The following is a 19,178-nucleotide window of genomic DNA, read 5'->3' as shown; positions in this document are numbered from 1 at the left end:
GGGTGTGTAAGCGGAAGGGTGTAAGCCCACTTCTGACCCAGACGAGCAGCTGCTGCAGTGGTGCAATAACATGTACACTAGCCTCAACTGATACTAGCGCTTATCTTTTTTTTTTTTTTAAGATTATTTATTGGGCCCAGTGTGATAGCCTCATGGCTAAAGTCATCGCCTTGCATGTGCCAGGATCCCATATGGCGTTGATTTGTATCCCAGCTACTTCACTTGCCTTCCAGTTCCCTGGCCTGGAAAAGTAGTTGAGGATGGCCCAAAACCTTGGAACCCACACCATTTATGGAGTGAACCAATGGATGGAAGATCTTTCTATCTCTCCTTCTCTCTATAAATCTGACTTTCCAATAAAAATAAATCAATCTTAAAAAAACAGGATTTATATCTTCTTATTGCAAGATTTACAGATAGAAGGAAATGCGGAAAGATCTTCTGTCTATTGGTTCATTCCTCAAGGGGCCACAACACAACTGTTGGAGCTGAGCCAATCTGAAACCAGGAGCTTCTTCTGGGTCTCCCACACAGGTGCAGGGTCCCAAGGCTTTGGGCCATCCTCAACTGCCCTCCCAGGCCACAGGCATGGATTTAGATGAAGTGGAACTGCTAGGATACGAACCAGTGTCCATATGGAATCTCAGCCCTTCTAAGATGAAGATTTCATCACTGAGCTATCACACCAGACCCAATACTAGCACTTAATGAACAGACTTTTCCCCAATTACACAAAGCTGTGAAGGGTCAAAGACCACCCCCCCATGCTGTCCCATTTGGCAGCCTGAAGTCTGATGACACATTTCTGCCACCCAACACAGGAGGTCCTGTGACCACTGTACACCTCCCTGGAATGTAGCTTCTAAGATGATTCCATGCAGTAGCCAGAGCAGTGGGAGGAAAAAACAGTGAGCTGCAAACAGGTACATGGCCCCTACGTTTCACTGAGCCCAGGGAATTGAATTTCCAACAGCAGCATGCATGTTCTCAGGCCATTTTATACAAAAGGAACATGAGACTCAGAAACAGAGCATCCAGGTCCTTGGGCCCACCAGAGAGCGGGTGGTCAGGTTCATGAGCCCCAGGGGTGGGGGATCTGGTGGGACTCAAGTTGCCTGGCTGGGGTCTCTTGGCCCACCTGAGAGATGGGTGCCAGGTTTGTGAGCCCCAGGGATGGGGATCCTGCAGGGCTCGTGTCGCTTGGCCCTGGTCCTTGGACCTGCCTGCAGGAATATGCACCCCTCAGTGAAAAAGGCAGAGCAGTGAACGCAGACCCTGAAGCACATGGAGGATATGGCAGCCCGTTTGGTACTGTAGCAGAGGAAGGAGAATAGAGCAAATTAGACAATACCCCAGCAAACAATGACAGCAAAAATCTGGGTGAATGGAGACTTGAGGTCGACTATGTCAGCCAGTGGGCATTGCGAGGATTGCTCACCCTTGGATTGGCAAAATCGACAGCATTTCGGAACCATCCAAACCACTTGTTCAGTACCCTCAGAACATGCCAACATCAGGACCCTGGGTTGATATCGGGTAGCAGCTCCCCATCCCTGGGTACTGGGACATTTGGGAGGTTGTGTGTGGCTTCCCCTTTTATCCCTCCCCTTCCCCCAGAGTCAAGAAGAAATAGAAAATTTAGAAACAATGATTTTATCCACTTTTTCCTAACCCTCAATCCTTCCCACCCTGACCAAACATGGGTAATCATCATCAAAAACAATTTTTTTTTGTTCTCTCAAAAAAAAAAAAAAAAGAAGAAAAGAAAAAGAAACTGAGCCATTGGCACGGAGCAGTGATCATGAGCTAGCATTCCCTGCCCCCCGACACACAGCCCTGCGCTCCCTCCCTCTCTCTCTCCAGCACCCCCACTGGGTTCACCAAGTTCACCCTTCTCCCTGAATGTCTCCAGCCCAGAGTCAGAAAAAGATGCTGCACCCAGGGAGCAGTGCTTGTGCGCAGAGCCGATCCCCAGGGGGAAGACGAGCAAGGAATCCCGAAAGGGAAATATCCACTCCTACAGCACCCGTGAGCAGGACCAAACCATAGCATCTCCCAGCCTCTTTGTCCAAGCCCTGCTGGGAGCAGAGCATGCAGCAGGACAGAAGGAGCACAGGTCCGCACAGCACCCACGACGTGCCGTGTGAGGTTCAAGAAGCTGTCATCCACTGCTGCCTGCAATCCATGGGCATGCAGCACCTGCTGGCTGCTAGGTACTGTAATCAATGGTGAGGATGCCACCAGGAATGGACAGGAACAATCACAGAGCCCAGCAGGGCTCTGGAAGCTAGCTGTTGGGTCATCAAGAGGTGAGGGGGCTTCCATCGTTGTCATCATCATAGCAACGGCACTTGCGATGCCTCACAATCACACACACACACACACACACACACACACACACAAAACCTTGGGCACATGTATTATTCTGAAAACTGGTAACTAACAGGAAAGAATCAAGCATTCCCAAAAGGAAAAACAAGGACAACAAGCACTCAGCTGGAGCGGGTGATTGATGATCCTGTAGCAACCAAATCACCCATGAAACAAGTGATCATGATGGGGGCCTTTGTGCCAGGCTTAGGGTGTGGACATTTCTGTTTTTCCTGCCATTACTTGTTTGTTCCTGCCAATCACCTGGAGATTCCGTCTCAGTTACTGTCAGTCACATGAACTGACGGTAGACAGCTTCGATTGGAGGCACGTGCATCTTGTGCGTTTACATAGGATCCTGGTAAGTTTCCAAGAAGTTTGTGTAATATTTTGCACCATGGAAAGAAACAGGGTCCTGAAACTTCCAGGAGGTGGTGCTGATGGGCTGTAGGAAGATGCACGGTGGACAGAGGTTGTCCCGCTACACAGAACAAGTTTCCCTCAACAACAGTTGTCCCGGGAGGAAAGTGTGGGAAGAATAGGTAACAACATGTGCCAACATCAGGGTGTCTGCCTCCCAGCTCTCCCATGACACACTGAACCTGTCGCGGTTGGTATGATTTCCAAGGAAACTAGTTCCTTTGGGGGAGTTAGGGAAAAATCAGAGAAAGCCCCCTCCTGGGATTGATGGGAGCAAAAAGAGAGAGAGGAGGGAGGAGGGCAGCAAGACAGAGCGAGCTTGGTTCCTTGTGGTTCACAGCACTCAGCACGCCACAGCACCATACTTCAAGGCATCATTCTCTGAGTCGCAACAGTACTGGTTTTGGCCCCTAGCCTATGAAGTTGCTGATGTGAGAAATTAAAAAGGAAATGAAATATAAGAAATAGATTGTATCACTTAACTTCTGCCACCTAAGTGTGATTAATTATAAATAAAAGCTCACTGACGTAGCCTGAGAGGCACTGATTTTTGCTCACCAAGCTGTTCATCAACTGGGCGGGTCTACCAACCTGACCTGGGTTTGGCAGGGCACACCATGCATTTGGGACTGGCTGGGTAGCCCTGCTGGCCTTCCTGCACAGGGGAGGCCTTGGGTTTGGGCTTTGCCCCTTGTGTCCCATTCTCTAAAGACCAACCTAGACACTTCCAGGGCAGATACCACATCCCATGAGAGCCCAGAGACCTTAGATCAGAAGCCATCTGTGCCATGTCCACCTCCTACAAGGGCAGTCACAAGGCCTGGTGTGCTGGCTGATTGGCTAATCCTCCCCCTGCAAGTACCAGGCTCCCATCTGGGCGCTGATTCCTGTCCCAGCTGCTGCACTCCCCATTCAGCTCCCTGCTTGTGGCCTGGGAGAGCAGCAGTCAAGGTCCAAAGCCTTAAGCCTCTGCACTATGTGGAAGACCTGGAAAACACTCCTGACTTCAGATCAGCCACAGGGAATGAACCAGCAAATGAAAGATCTTTTCTCTGTCTCTCCTTCTCTCTGGAAATCTGCCTTTCCAATAAAAATAAATAAATCTTTTAACAACAAAACAAAAAGTGTGGGGGGCGGGGGAGAGTCAACAGTCATGAGGCAGCCTATTTCAAGGATCTGAGCAGACTGCAGCCGGAGCTGCAAGACCCGTGGAATCAGGGACGAGGTGGGGGCAACTAGAGCTATTTTTGCATTCTATCTGCCATACTGCTCTAAACCTGGAGTGGTGGAGAGGTGGCCCAGACCAGGCCTTTCCAGACTATTCGTTCAGCCATGTTGAGCCCACAGGTCCTATGTGGTCTGACTTTGCACAGAGGTCTCGGGACTACTAGGGTAAGAACTTGAACCCAAAACCTGATCTACAAATGGTTCTGCTTTCCTGGGCCATTTGAATACCACTCTGTGCACCCACTGGCTCACATGCACACGACACCCTCGCCCAGACGCCCTCACACGCTCTCTCATACATGTGCTTGCTCACACATGTTCCTCTCCACAGGGAAGTTGTGGGCCACCTGGCCCCCTTCTCTGCCTGGGGCGCTCCTGGTAGAAGGAACACTGGCAGCCTTCCACAGTCTCCAGGCTCCCCTCCTCACTTCGACACTTACAACACTTACGGCAGGACCTGGACAGCCCTCTGGCCCGCTGGGCCTCAGTTCCCCCTTCTGTAGCCTGCAGGGAGGAGACTGGTGGGCCGTTAGGAGAAGCGGCCTCTTCGGCCCCCTCCCCTGGGCCCAGGGCAGAGGTCTCCAGGAGCCGGGAGGGAGGGAGAACTTCCAGAGCAGCCGACTTCCCAGCCCCGCGTGAACAGCAGGGCTTTCACAGGAGAATGTGTGAAGACGAGAGGCAGCTGTGGCAGAGCAGAGGCAGCGGGAGGCAGCGGCCAGTGCAGAGGCAACAGCAGCTCGGTGAGTACGCACTGCCCTCCCCACGGGCACCCAGGGCACCACCCAGGGGCTGGGGGGCAGAGGTGACACACCAAGGGGACGTGGGGCAAGTGAGATGCCCCCGGGAAGGAGAGGGAAATAGACTGCTGGGGGAGGGAAGATTGTTGCCTGTGGGTCCTGCCCACACCCCACCCCACCCCCATCCCAACTTGGTACTTGGAGGGCACGGAGGCGCTTCAGGGCCATCTGAACCATTGTCCTTCCCGACAGGGGCCCCTGCACCATGGGTGAGGGAGGGCAAGGGAGGGACAGCCATCCTTTCCCCTCAAAGCCAGTCTCTGAGATATTTCAGGTGCACCCCCAGAGACTCAAGGACTCTAACCATTCTCCCAGGGGAAGGAGGCTTGCCCCTCCCCCAACGCAGTCCCCCTCACACTGCAGGGGTCCAGCCCAGGCAAAAGCCCTTGCCCCCTCCTCCTGGACAAAGGAGAGGACCCCCGGCAGGGCTGCCTATGTGGGAAGGGCCTCAGGGCCTATACTGCCTCCCAGCCTTCAGTGGGGCTGGGCAGCAGAGGGGAGTAAGGCAGAGCCTGCAGGGAGCCAGGTGGCCAGACTGCACCAACCCAGTGGGATCAAAATATCATGTGTCCAAGTCGGTTGGCATCCTCTCAAGGCCTGGGGTGGGGGGCAGCTCTGAGTTGACCTACAGGAGCCAGGATGGAAGGTCTCCGAGCATTCTACGCTATGGGGTCAGTCTTAGACATTCCTACTGATCCACCAGGTAGTGAGGCCAGAGAACACAGTTGCGGGAGGGGTCCTGGAACACCCTACCAACACCACAGTCCCCCATTTGACAGAAGGGGAGTCTGAGACCAGGTGACGTTAAGTCCCTTGCTGAAGGTTGCACAGCTGGTTCAGCTTACAGAGTAGCAGGGTAGGCTCTTACAGCTAACTCCAGGGCCTGAGGCTTAACCACCAGGCACAGCCGCCTCCTCCCAATCCAGCCCTTTCTGGGCATCAGCACAGACCGTGGGGACACAAAGCAGCTCCCAGCTTACTGGAAGAAAGATGATGCCCAGAGACTCTCATGAGACAAATCCTGCTCAGAAGGGCTCAGCCTAGGATTGACCGGGGACAGCCTGGACTTCTCATAGTCCAGCACTGGCACCTGCAATATAGAAACCCCAGTGCCTGCCCTGCAGGGTGGCTAACAGAAATAGAAGCTGCAAGAGACCAGGTGCCTCCCGAGTGCCACACTTAGGTGGGCATTGTTTCTCCTAAGACTCACGGGGACTTTCTAAGGGGTAGTCTGCAGCTGGCCCCTGTGCCCAAGCAAGGCCAGCAGCGCTGCGTTAGTGGCTAGTTGCTGCATCAAGCTGCCACATCAGGCCTTGGTCTGGGCCATGTGCCAGCGAAAAAGGGCTTTCCTGACACCCACCACCTGCAAACTGGGGTCTCCACCTTCTGCCCCACTGCACAGTGGGGAAGGAAAGAAGCAAGGATCACAGGTTGGCCTGTGAATGCCTACGCTGGCACCACACTCCCTGAGGCCAGCGGAGCAGAGTTCAGTGGGGACACTCTCTCCCCCGTATCTCCCTGCATACCACCCCCAGCTCCATAAAAAGCCTCCTTCAGCTCAGAACTGTGGCAGGTTCAACGGGGGGCATGCATTTAACTTCCTGCCCGGAGTCTCCTCACAGCCATTCCGTCTGGTCTTGTCCTGAGAAAGCAGGAGAAAATGCAGTTTCATTCACTTAGGACAAAACTGAATCTGACTGTGAGGAAACTACGGGGAGAAATTTAAATTGCAGGAATAGATCTCTCTCCCTCTCTCTGTAAATCTGTCTTTCAAATAAATCAGTGAAATCTTTTAAAAAAATGTTCTCTCCCCCCAAAACCCACTCCTCAACCCCCACTCCCATTTCTGTGGTGACTAATGCAAAAGCCTTCTAGCAGATTCTTAGCCACCTGCTGTCTGTAAGTGCCCCTGGGCTGCAGGTGGCACAGCGCCCTCCAGTGTCCAGTTGCAGCTGTAACCTTGGCTTTACCATCTGAAGTGTGTTGTCAAGCCTTCATGCCCATGGTTCTTTCTTTTTTCCTCTCTTTCGTTCTTCCTTCCTTCTTTTCTTTCTTTCTTTCCTTTCTTCCTTCCTTCCCTCCTTTCTTTCTTCGTTTTCTTCCTTTCTTTCTCTCTTTGTTTCTTTATTTGTTAATTTATTTGAAGAGCAGAGTGGCAGAGAGAGAGTAAAAGAGAGATGCCTTGCATCTACCGATTTTCTCCCCAAGTGATTGCAACTGCCAGGTCTGGGCCAGGAAGAAGCCAGGAGCCAGAAACTCCACCCTGGTTTCCCTCCACGGGGGACAGGAGCCCAGGTACTTGGGGACATCATCTGCTACCTTCCCAGGCACATCAACAGGAAGCTGTATCAGAAGCAGAGCAGCCAGTCCTGGAACTGGCACTCTGATACGGAATGTCATGTCTCCAGCAGCAGCTCAACCCGGTGCCTCCAAATGCTGTTCCTCCACCTGTGGCTATTTCGGACACTCTGTTTACTGGTCTGCAAAATGGGCCAATTCACACTGGCCTCACAGGGTTGTTCCAAGCACCTCACCGCTCTTTCTAAACAGTAGAGAACTATCACTGTGAGAGACCCTGACGACCCATAGCTGCCTGACCATCTCAGGGAGACAAAGGGCCGTGGCCATCCCTTTCTTCCACCTGATTGACCGTGACTGGCTTGCATTGGTGTTTGGGAAATGCGGGCTCATCACTTAGTGAGAAAAGAGTTCTGTTTGTAGGTGGCACAGGGCAGAGGTGTGGGCAGAGGGGTTAGTCCCTCCCTGGCCTCTGGGTGCAGCAGGAAGACTGAGGGAATCAGAAAATGAGTTTGCAAGTCTCGGGGAACTGTGAGTCTCGCACCCACACGCTTATGATCGCCACTTACCACCCGCCCGTGGGCAGAGGACCTATTTTTGTAGGTGGCTTCTCCAAAGAATCATGAGATCTCTGTTTTATCACATTTCTCACCTCGCTGCCTGGTGGGAAGTCATTAATTATGCATATGCTCTCTTCTGGGGTTGCTCAGTCCCCACCTGCTGCTGCAGCCTAGAGGAGTCCCTCTGAACCCAAGGAGCTGGTCCTTCCAGACCCTGAAGGACGGCCCCACGTAGACCCACAAGGCACCACGGGCCTCAGACACAGTGACATGACAGCAGCCCGAGCCGAGAGTGGAGGCGCTCGCGGAGTGTGACCGGCCCCGCGTGCAGGCCTTGTCCTTGTTGTCTTCCCCAGCTCACTGGCCTTCAGGCCACCTTCCTCGGTGACAGTGAAGGTGTGGGTGGTTTCCTGAGTGAATCTGCTTGGGGAAGTGGCGAGCAGACACATTCACTGGGTGCCCGTTGGTTTTCCATTTGCTGCTCTGGATGCCAGGCACTGGAGAACTGTCTCTCGGAGGAGAGATGCGCCGGCATGGGTTCGTTCTCTGGGACAAAATCAGGACTCAGATCCAGGGCTGTACACGCTCCATATAAAATCAACACTCCTTCCACAGGGAGATGGAGTCTGTCACTGCAGTGCTGTGTGCCCAGAGGGGAATGCTCACCCTCTCTGATCTTGTTTCTTCTTCACAGCTAGCGATGCATGCCCACCTTCTTCCCCCTCAGGCCGAGGGCTACCCATGTTCAGTAGTTCCCCCTCAGGATGCCAGGACCTGTGGGCAGTGTGGTGGACCCACACTCTCCATCCCTCTGCCATCTTCTCTCTCCTCTCAATCCTGTGGACTCTCAGGAAGGCGGGATTTTAGCAAAGGCCTCAACAACTGTGTCATTTTCCCAAATCCATCTGGCAGGACCAAATAGTTGGTGTCTAACTAAATACCCAAGATGGGGTCATTTACAAAGAACACAGGCTTGCATCCCAGAGTTCTGGAGCCTCAGGTGGTCGGTGTCCACAGATGTCCCCATCCCCTGCCTGCTGGGCAGTGCTTTCCTGCCATGGCCTCTGGAGTGGGGAACACGGGGCCTTCACACATGTCAGTGGGGAAAGGACAGTCTACAGCCCTGAGCGGGTGACGCTGCCACTTGCAACACTCACATCTCACAGCAGACGCCCAGTTCGAGTCCCGGCTTCTCTGCTTCTGCTCCAGCTCCCTGCTGAGGCTGCTGGGAGGGCAGCAGAAGGTGCCCTGTGTGCATGGGCTCCTGACACCCAAGCAGCAGACCGGTGGAGTTCCCAGCTCCTGGCTCTTGTGGCCAATGAGAGAGTGAGCCAGCAGGTGAGAGACCTCTCCTCTCTCCCTCCCTTTTTGTGGCTCTATTTTAAAATTAATTAAAAAAAAAAGAGGAAGAAGAACCTTAAACTAAATCCCCCCAACCTTTTGTGTGAGTTGAGAATCCATCCATTGGATTCCTAGGTGCCCAAAAGGCCTCAGCTGTGAACACCAGCAATACGGAGATTGAGTTGCAAGGTGACCTGTGAAGGAGAAAGAGAAGGGAGAAGAGAGGAAAGAAGATAACACAAGGGAGGCTTAGAGTGAGGGGTGGCAGGTTTGGGGGACCCTGTCTCAGGCTCATGTGCTCCTGGCAGGCACCCCTGAGTTCCACACTCAAGGATACTCCCTCCCAACTCCCCACCCATCTCTCACTCCTAGCAGTGACCCCTTCTCTGCCTTCCAAGATTCTGAGGGCAGGACATCAGCCTTCACTGGCACTTATAATTGAGGGGCTAGATTGTATATGTCTCTCACTCCTCCCAGAAGGCTGCAGGCTGCTGGAGGGCATGGACTCTGGGCTCTGTCCCCTATGTACACTCTCATTTCTGGGGGATGTAAGTCTGGAACAGCCGCGTTGTGTTACTGTAACAAACATTTGAGTGGCTTCTTGGACATCAGCCTTGCGGTCCCTGTCCCCTGGGGGCCCTGCTCATTGGGGGGCCCAGAAGGATAAAGCAGGCCCTGTCTAAGACCCCAGCCACAATCACAAAGGAACCCCTATTGCGGAACCCTGATAGTTGTATCCACCCAAAAGGTAGGAAGTGGACTGCCACTCGTAGGTACTGACCAAAACATGTCTGGGGCACGCAGAATGGAAGGACAGGAAGAGTGGGTAAATAGCAGATCATGACTGCCCCTGGGACCAGCAAGAGAAAGGACAGATACAAGTTTTGGACATAGGTGGACTTGGATTTGAATTCTGGCCCTGCCTTTCACTGACCAAGTCACCCCGAACATGTCCCTTCACTAATTGGTACCATGACCGTCACATCTATGACATCAACTCCTAGAATTCTCAAAGGGTCATCTGAAGGACCCTGAATAGTGTGTCAGGAAATGGCTACCCTAACCTCTGCCTGACCTGGCACCGTCATTGACATGGTGCAGGGCTCCAGTGCTGTGAACTGAGCCGTCCAGAGAAGTGAGACATAAGACATACTATCAGCCAAAGAGCATGTGGCAACTGTCGCCCTGAGTTTGAACTGAACCTCTCCACAGCACTTGGCCAGTTTCCAAGGGCCTTCTCCTCCCATCTGGCATTTGACCCTCACTGTAAGCCCTCCTGATGCAGACAAAGCAGCCAGCACAACCCCTACTATGCAGACTCCTCGGGGAGCTCAGTCAGATTCACATCTTGCCTAAAACCACAGCAGACAATCAGCTCGACAATTCAAAGCTCAGATGGGGCAGCTACTATAGCCCTAAATACAAGCCTGGCAGATTACAGTTCCACAGATCAGATCCGGTCCACTGTTTGTGTTGGTAAATAAAGTTTTCTTGGGACACAGTCACGTCCATCTATGTAGGTGTTGACTGGGTCTGCTTTGTACAGCAGCAGAAGAGCTGTCTGCTAGCCCAGCAAGAAAAGCTACGTGGCCTTGCAAAGCCCACGTCAGACTTCCCATCTGATTCTTTGCAGAAAGAGCTTTCCATACCTGTTCTCAGCCATGTCTGTGTCTGCTAACGGTCATTTCAGTAACGTTTCTGAAAATGAGAGTGCCACCCAGGCCATCAAAGGACAGTCGGACAGTTCTTGGCATCACAAGCTGGTCACACATCCCAGTCGAGAGGGTGCTGTGTGAGCAAGCCCTTCCAATGTCTGCGATGCCTTCCACCATCTCCCATTGCCAACCAGTGTTCACCCTGTGTTTCCGCAACCATTTCCTTGGAGCTGTCCCCAGTCAGTCACCAGAAATCTTACTTCACAAATCCTGTTCCCCAAAACCAGAACCCACTGCCCAGAGGACACATGTCATGATGATACAGTCACCCCAAAATTGCGAGGACAAATCCTCGTCACCTGAGAACCTGTACAGAACCGCAGGGCTTTCGCTGCCTGCCCTGGAGGCTGACTCTTCCTCAGGGGGGCGTGCACAGCCGTTCTTGGGGCACTGGGCAAAGCACACATGTGCTGTTCCTTCCAAATCACTGGCTGATGTGTTACACTAAAGGATGGATTTCAGGCAAATAACATCATGAATCACCCTGTGAGGGATGGCGTTTCTCAGATTTGCATGTGTTGGTCTGGCCTAACTCACAGCAATCCCTAAGAGGTGGTGCCAGGGTTATGCCCACTTTGAAGGTAAGGACACTGAGGCAGAGGAGGTGGTTGTCTTCCCCACCCCCCAACCACGTCTCACAGTGACTGGGACACCTGCCCTGGACCTTTTACCCACCTATGCCAACCACAAGGCCAGTCCCGGGGAGGAGTAGATGGCAAAGCTTCACATGACTGGAGGACATAACATCCCGTGTGAATGTGGCTGTTGGACACATCATTGTAGAATATGCCAGAACCATCTTGCTCAGCTCACTTTCTGGCTTGTAAACTAAAAGAGTGGCTTTTCCCACTAAGCGTTAGCCCAAGACAGACACTCCTGAAGTCTTTGTAATCCTTGTAAGTCTTAACTATCTCACCCCAGCGACCACTTTGGCATCCACAGAGAAACCCTCTTACAACAGGACCCTCACCAGGGGAGAGCTATGCAGGAGACTGACAGCCTGGGCTGGGAGGCAGGGAGGGCTGTGTGAGTCCTGGTCCACAGGCGCACTGGCTAAGCTTACCCCGCACCAGCTGTGTGTCTTTGGCAAGTCACATGCCCTCTGTGTGAGCAATGAAGCCTCACATGTTCCCTGCAGCATAGTATAACCCAGAGATAAACAGCAGGGTTTCTGGGGCCAGAGAGACCGAAGCTCAGCCTCACCCCTCCTGGAGGCCCTGGGCCTCAGACAGCCTCTGCTTCCCCTACTCCGAAGCAAGAGTTTGGTGTCATCCTCACAGGCTGCCTCAAGCAGGCGCCAGCAAGCATGTTGCTTAACGAACCCAAAAGCCTTCATGCAAATGTGTGATCATCATCATTGCCCTTTTTGTCTCCCAAGCTCCGTAAGCACCATGTCTGCACCTGCCCCCAGCAACGGGGTCTTCGTCGTCCTCCCACCCAGCAATTCCAGCGGCCTACGCCCACCTCCAGCCATGCTACCGCCTTCCATGTGCCAGCCTCCAGGGGTGATGCAGTTCGAGGAGTCACCACTCGGGGCACAGACACCTCAGACCACCCAGCCGCCAGACATCCGGCCCATGGACACGTTCCTGACCGGGGAGCCCAAAGCGTTAGGGGTAAGAACCACCTGGCCCTGTGACAGGGAGCTTGGGTGATGGGCAAGCAATGACCACAGCCCTGGAGCATCCATGCACCCTTGGGGAGGGAGCAGCCAAAAAACATGTGGGAGGCATGGGAGATTCCACTGTGTGCCACACAGACAAGGCCCCACCCTTGTCCACTAAAGAGAGGACTCAAATACCCCCAGAGAGGGTGAAGAGGTTAAAAATGAGGTATGGGGGAGGCACAGCACCAGTCAGGATGGACAGTAAATTCTCTCCAGGGAGATGATATTTAAGCCAATATCGGCCTGCTGGGTTGAAGCAGCCAAGGGAAGGGCCAGGGGAGGGGTGGGGGAGGCTCTGTGAGGGAGAGCAGAGGTGGGAATGAGTACATCTTGAGGCAGGTGGAGAACGCTAGCACAAAGGGAGGAGGGAGAGGCATGCACCCGGAGGAGGCAGATGGAGCTGTAGAACTGAGAATGCCTCAAACATGGTCTCCAAGCACTTGTCCAAAGGCAATGACCTTGGTCTCTGGGAGGGAATACAAGAATAGACACAGATGATGGATAGGCTCAGATGTGAGTGCTGTTGGAAAGAAAAAGTCTAAGGATAATAGAGTTTGCTTGAACAAAGAACAACACATCAATGGGTCAGCCCTCGGAACCATGAGAGGTTCCACCCAGCCACGTGAGCAGTAAGTTTGAATAGGCAGGACATGGAAACAACATCAAGAAACCACCTGATTGGTCTCAACTTCGTTTCTGCCTTGTTTTGGCATTCTCTGGTTGCCTGTGACTAGCTGGAGCTCAGCTATCTGTGATTGGCAGAAACCCAGCTATTTATTAACTACTACTACTGCTGATAACAATAATAATAATACAGTTCCAGGTTGGGTTTACATTACAAAGCACCCAATGACGGTGATGAGCTGCAGCCACTTGCTTGTGTCACTCTGTGCTTACAGTTCAATATGCACACATAGCCCTAGATTCTTCACTTTGTCCACTGGCCTCCATTTTTCCCAAATGGAGGATGAAAACTTTATAAGCGATGGTGAGGGTGACAGCACCTGTGTGCTGGGGCTCTCTGAGAGGTGCGTGGCCTGTGCCACCTCTTGGGTTCCTGCTCCACCTTGTGAGGTGGGGCTCGTGGCTCCTATTGGCCGTGTCAGGAAACCCAGCTGGTAAGTGGCACCCTGCAGCTAGAATGGCCTGACCCAAAAGTTCTGCTTTCAACCCCACCACTCTGTAACACATAGGAGCTCAGGCTTGAGGCAGCTGAAATGCAGAATTCTACGCACAAAGGGGCACCGGCTGCTGTAGTTCTGCAACTTCAGAGCAGTCTCGGGGAATGATGACGTCTCCCAGAGGCACACGAAACACAGAACGTGCAAGATAGACAGGAGGTACGCTGCAGCAAGGAAGACGTTGGCCTCAGCTTTGACCAGTCTGCTGCTTCCTAGCTGGGAGAGCTTGGACGGCTCTGGACCTTGGTCTGGTACACCCCTCCCATCTTGAGACTCCATGAGATTGTATCTGTTACACACCCAGCCCAGGGCTTAGTACAGATTGGGCACTGGCTCAGTGCAGCTAGCGGGTATCAAGGAACAATCAGAAGAGTTCCAGATGAAGACCCGGCAGGAAGGAGGGCAGTGGCGGCAGCTGGGTGGCCACACCACCCAGGAAGCCCAAGAGAGATTGGCAGCTGAAGCCGCAGCAGAAGGCTTGGAGGGCCATGCTTCTACATACCGGGATGCCAGACACCCAGACAGAACTGCTCATGAGACGGCCCTGTTGGTGCCAGTGCATGGAAGGGGATGCTGGGACGGGCCCTGGCTACATTCAGGAATCTTCCACATCCCTTCATACCCTGCTCCACATGTTACAGGAGGTCATGTGGCAGAATACTCCCGAGACCCACGTGTCCCCCCCATCCTTAGGAAAACCATCGCACCTCTGGGAGCTGTTGGAGAGCAATGGGGTAGGGGGCTATTGGAAAGCAAATGGAGGCTGAGAGCCAGCCAGGTGGGAGGCAGCCACAACACCTTGCAGGAAGGGGTCAGGGAAGGAGAAGGGCTGGCCTGGAGATGTCTCCTCCAGGCTGGAGGCCAGGCAGCTGCTGTAGCTATAGCCTTCAGGGCAGACAGAGCTGGGTGCTGGGCTCAGGCTGCAGGGAGCCAGGAGCCTGGAGCCAGCAGCGGGCTTGATTTTTAAATCTGCACTCCTGTCACCTCTGTTGGCCAGAATCTGAGTTTGTTAGTAGCTGGGGGCGCCCACAGCCAGGTGGCAGGGTGCAGAGCCCAGCCCGGCCTGCCCGCACACTGAGCCGTGGCGCCCCCCACAGACCGTGCAGATCCTCGTAGGCCTCATCCACCTGGGCTTTGGTAGTGTGCTGCTCACTGTCCGTCGCGGCCCGCTGGGGATGCTGTTCATAGACGGCGGTGTCCCCTTCTGGGGAGGAGCCTGCGTGAGTACCGGGACTAGGGGGACGGTGGCTGGGTGACGTGGCTGGGAGGGGGAGTCAGCCAGGGTCACCCCACTCCACTCCCACCACCTCCCGCTCGCAGCTTCTGGCAGGATGAGGGACTCCTTAGCCCAAACTCTCAACATAAACCCAAACCTGACCAGTTCTATGTGTGCAGGCTGCCAGAGAAAGCTGTAGAAGAGGAGATACAGGGCACCCTCGGTGCTCCACCTGCGGAACCCCTCCGTTCTCCCTGGGGTTGGGGGGCACCTGTGCCATTCCCTGGAGGTGTGGCTCCCTGGAGGTGTGACTGGCGAGACCAGAGCCCCAGTCCCATTCCTGTGACCACACCCTGGCCAGTCCCATCAGGGAAGTGAGTCTCTGTGGTCCTGCGGGTGGAGAGAGCATGGCAGCATTTGCGTGAACACTGCACGGGTGTTCGCTCCTTGGCTGCACTCCTTCCCAAGCCCCTACCCCCACCCCCACCCCGGGGAAGCTTGGGCTTTGGGATCAGGCTGGTGAGGTCTGAACCCCCACTCCATCACATAATTAACCCTCAAATGCTGCCCCCTTGTGGTCAATGTCCTTCACTAGGGCTCCTCTTTCACAGAAGGACTCAGAGATGTGGGTGAAGATAGTGAGTGATGTGGTTCTAGAACCTGACTTGGGGACACTTCTGCTGCTCCTGCTGCCTCGGGGAGAGCTCCAGAGCCCCCACCCCATAGATCCCAGAGAGGTCAGAGTCCAACCCCTGGGCGCCTCTCTCTCTCTCTCTCTCTCTCTCTCTCTCTTTCTTGGGTCGGCTGCCTTATCCGGAGCATACCACTGGATGTCCCAGGATCCCAACTCAGCTCATAGTGCCTACCCTGCTCCCAGCCTGCTCCCCGCCGCCAGCCTCATCTTCCCCACTCAGCTGATGGCACCTCCAGCAGTCAGAGCTCAGAATAGCCATGGAGCCTCCCAGATTCCTTTCTGTCCACCCCCCACCCCAGCATCAATGGCCCCAGCCAGTCCTCTAGAGCGTAGCAAGGCTTTGTCCACCCTTGTGGTGGCCCCTCCCTGGTTTCCTGTCTTTACAACAACAGGGTCTCCCCCATTCATCTCGCTGCCCACTGGCCTCTCCGTGGGGCTCCCCAGCATGGCCTCTGGGTGCAAACCCATAAGCTGGCAGGCTGCCAGTGTCAGGGCCTGAGCTGGCACAGCGTGGGCACCAGAACATAGGCCATGGGAAGCCACCATTGGCCTGCATCCTCTCACAGGTCTCTCTGCCCAGAGAAGCCTTCTCTGCCCCCGCCAGCGGCCCCTTGCCACCATCTCCTCACTGCCTTTTTCACTGTTCACCTGCTAAGGTTTGCCCCTACCCAATGGGAAGAGAAGCCTGGTGAGGGCAGGGAGTGTATCCATCCTACTCAACTCCAAGATGCACACAGCTCAGTACTGCAACCCAGCAGGTGTTTGCTGGGGAACTGCCCCTTCCCCAAAGGGCTGGCAAGCTGTGATGTCAGCAAAAAACATAGTCTTGCACTTGCAGCCCTAGGGCCCTGGGAGGGGGCAGCTGGGAGACTGCCCCGGTCCCTGGGGGCCTGGCGACAGAGCCCAGGCAGAACACACCCTGGCCCAAGCCTCACTCTGCTCGCTCTCACCACAGTTCATCATCTCCGGGTCGCTGTCAGTGGCCGCTGAGAGGAAGCATACCAGCTGCCTGGTGAGTCCCAACAGCGGCCCAGCGGAGAGAGGGAGGAGGGCAGCTGGTAGGGATCCCCACCTCCGGCCTCCACCAACAGCTCCTCCTGATGTCCCAGGGAGGAAGAAGAGAAGAAAGAGGGCCCCAAGAGCAAGCTGTGCCCAGCAGTGAGGCCCCTGGCACCTGGCACCTTGGCCGTGGGATCCGCTGCCAGACTCTTCTCCTTCCCACTGCTGCCTCACCCCTCAACCCCCGTCTCCCTCGCCCCTGCAGGTGAGGAGCAGCCTGGGCACCAACATTCTCAGCGCCATGGCAGCCTTTGCTGGGACGGCCATTCTGCTCATGGACTTCGGGGTCACTCATTGGGTGTGTTGTTGCATGCTCCCCACATTGATAAACTTGGGGGACAGGAGAGCCGGATCCAGGAGCAGGTTGGAATGTGGGCACTCGACCCTGTGACAGGAGCCAAGGACAGGCAGCCTGGGGTAGGCAGGCATGGAGGAGGGGGCTCAGGGCTAGCAGCGGGAGCACAGGTGACTGTGGACAAGGCTTCCTCTTTCGGGGACCTGCTGCTCTAGAACTCCTGCCTCGCTCTCCCTGTTTGTGTTGGTCCCCAGGATGTGGGCAGGGGCTATCTGGCCGTGCTCACCATCTTCACCATCTTGGAGTTCTTCGTCTCGGTCATTGCCACGCACTTTGGGTGCCAAGCCACCCGCACCCGAGCCAACATGGTGAGTGCTCCAAGCTGGGCTTCCTGGGGGACAGCTGTTGTGTGGGAAGGCTCCCTGCCTCCAGCCCCCTCCCTGTTCCTTGTGGAACACAGAACAAGGGACAGTGCTTGGTGAGTCCCTGGGGCTGTGGAGAACTCTCCATTCAGGAGGATGGCACTGTGTCCTCACCGCCACGGGAGGGCGCCAGCACCCACTGGTCAGCAGCTCTGCGAGGCTGGGGCAGGGGGACAGCCCCCCAAGCTGGGCCCAGAAGAGGGGGCTCATCCCCGCTGACCATCTGCCCCTCTAGAAAGGGCAGAGCCACTGAGGTGGAAACTGAGCTTGGCCTCCGAGAAAATGAGGGACGGTGCAGACGGAGGCAGGTGGAAAGGAGGCAGGTATTCAGGGCTGGGGGCTGGGAGTCGGGGCTAGTTGGAGCAGAGGCTGCATCTGATAGGAAAGGACAGGCGGGGTTCGGCGCTGCGTGGGAGATGTGCCATGGGAGAGGTGAGGCAGCGGGTTTGGGGGAAACTGATAGGGGGTGGCAGAGGCGGGGGAGCGCTGTGGTCCAGGCAAGAGACACGGAGGCCCTGAACCGGGGCGGGGACGGTCCACCGAGAGGGACGCCAGAACTTGAGCTCCGGAGAAGTAGATCGCGTGTCTGTGTGGTTCACTGCCTTAGTCCCAGGAAACCCGGATTCGCCCCATTCCCCACCAGGACGCTGTTCTCTCACTGCCCACCAGGGGACGCCGTGGTCACGCCCGCCCTGCAGGCCTGGTGTCCTCTGGCACTTGGCACTGGTCTGGTGTTGGTATTTTCTTCCCAGCCCGTGATTTTCCTCCCGAACGCCTTCAGCACGGACTTCAGCATCCCCAGCCCGGCTGCCTCCCCACCCCCCGCTTATGACAACGTGGCGTATATGCCCAAGGAGTCATCCGAGTAGCCCCTCAGGGTCGGAGGGTTGAAGCCGAGCATCTCCTGGCGGTGCAAGCCTCCCCACCTCCTCCCAGCCTCCCGTGTACCACCCCTCCCACAGTGGTGGTTGTCCTAGAAGGCGCATGGCCAGGTGTGTGTCCTCCTCCCTCAGCCCCTTTCTGGGAACAGCCCCTGGGCTGCTCTTGCTTTCTCTAACTCATTCCTGAAAGTCCCAGCACCCAGGGAGAAACAGGTTCAAGGCCTGCCCTGGCCCACCCAGCACCTTCCAGACATTTCACACATGGAAGAGGGCAGGCCCGGGCCACACAGCAGGGCCATGGCCCTGACCCTGGTCTCGCGGCCCTGAGAGCAGCGCTGTCCTATGTCGTCAGTGGCAATGTCTGTGGAGTCAGGCTGGCATGGAGCCGGATGGCCTGGAGGGCCCGTCCAGCTGCCCTGGGCTCCTCAAGTCCCTCATTTTCCCTTATTGACCATACCCACTTTGGTCCGTTCACCTCTCGGGGCAGGGGAGGCTGAAGCCTGCCTGCTCCAGCCCTGCCCACCACCACCAACAGGGACAGGTGCCCAGTGAAGGTGGCCTCCCTCAATGGGTCAGCCTGGGATGTCCCTGTGTTCCCCGTCCCAAACCTGCAGCCCTGAGGAGCCTGGATATCCCAGGGGAATCCCACAGAGGCGGGGCTGGGACTTCAGGACACGGATGCCCACAGCTCTGACAGGTGACCTGGCACATCTGTGCTGCAGAGAATAAACAGGGTGGCTTACGTTTTGAGCTGGTCTGAGTGTGATGACTTAACCTGGGGGACTTCCAAGGGTGAGCTCGTGTTTATCAGAAGACGTGGGTCACTGTCTTAGGTTTCCACCAACTCCCGTCCTTCCTTCTGCTCGCTCTTCATCCCACACACTGGTCTACGGCTGCGCCCCTCACCGCATGCGCTTCTCCATGTGACAAACACCTGCTGCTCCTACAAGGTCCAAATAGGAGCAGGTGCTTGGCCGAGGGGATGAGATGTTACGCGGGGACACCTGCACCCCAGATCTGAGCCCCAGCTCTGCTC

At 55.3% G+C, this 19,178-nt stretch overlaps 2 protein-coding genes across 4 annotated transcripts in view; both read left to right on the top strand.

The window, feature by feature from the left end:
* The window catches only part of LOC131480166 (membrane-spanning 4-domains subfamily A member 8-like), a 147,005-nt gene that overhangs the window by 105,548 nt on the left and 22,279 nt on the right, over positions 1-19,178 (top strand). The gene's annotated exons all lie outside the window — the stretch shown is intronic.
* On the top strand, positions 12,114-18,253 carry MS4A15 (membrane spanning 4-domains A15). 2 transcript variants are annotated; one of them, XM_004585269.4, is made up of 6 exons: positions 12,114-12,344; positions 14,673-14,795; positions 16,441-16,497; positions 16,750-16,842; positions 17,094-17,207; positions 18,014-18,253. In XM_004585269.4, exons 1-6 carry the CDS (start codon positions 12,120-12,122, stop codon positions 18,128-18,130), a joined length of 729 nt encoding a protein of 242 aa, XP_004585326.1. In that variant the 5' UTR covers positions 12,114-12,119; the 3' UTR covers positions 18,131-18,253. The 2 variants fall into 2 exon arrangements, with proteins under 2 accessions (XP_004585326.1, XP_058518970.1); XM_058662987.1 differs by lacking the exon at positions 14,673-14,795 and having other exon boundaries at positions 12,120-12,344.

The sequence above is a fragment of the Ochotona princeps genome, chromosome 4, assembly GCF_030435755.1.
Source record: "Ochotona princeps isolate mOchPri1 chromosome 4, mOchPri1.hap1, whole genome shotgun sequence".
NCBI classification, from domain to species: domain Eukaryota; kingdom Metazoa; phylum Chordata; class Mammalia; order Lagomorpha; family Ochotonidae; genus Ochotona; species Ochotona princeps.
The sequence above is the reverse complement of the archived record's forward strand: the minus strand, read 5'-3'. Positions and strand labels throughout refer to the sequence as shown.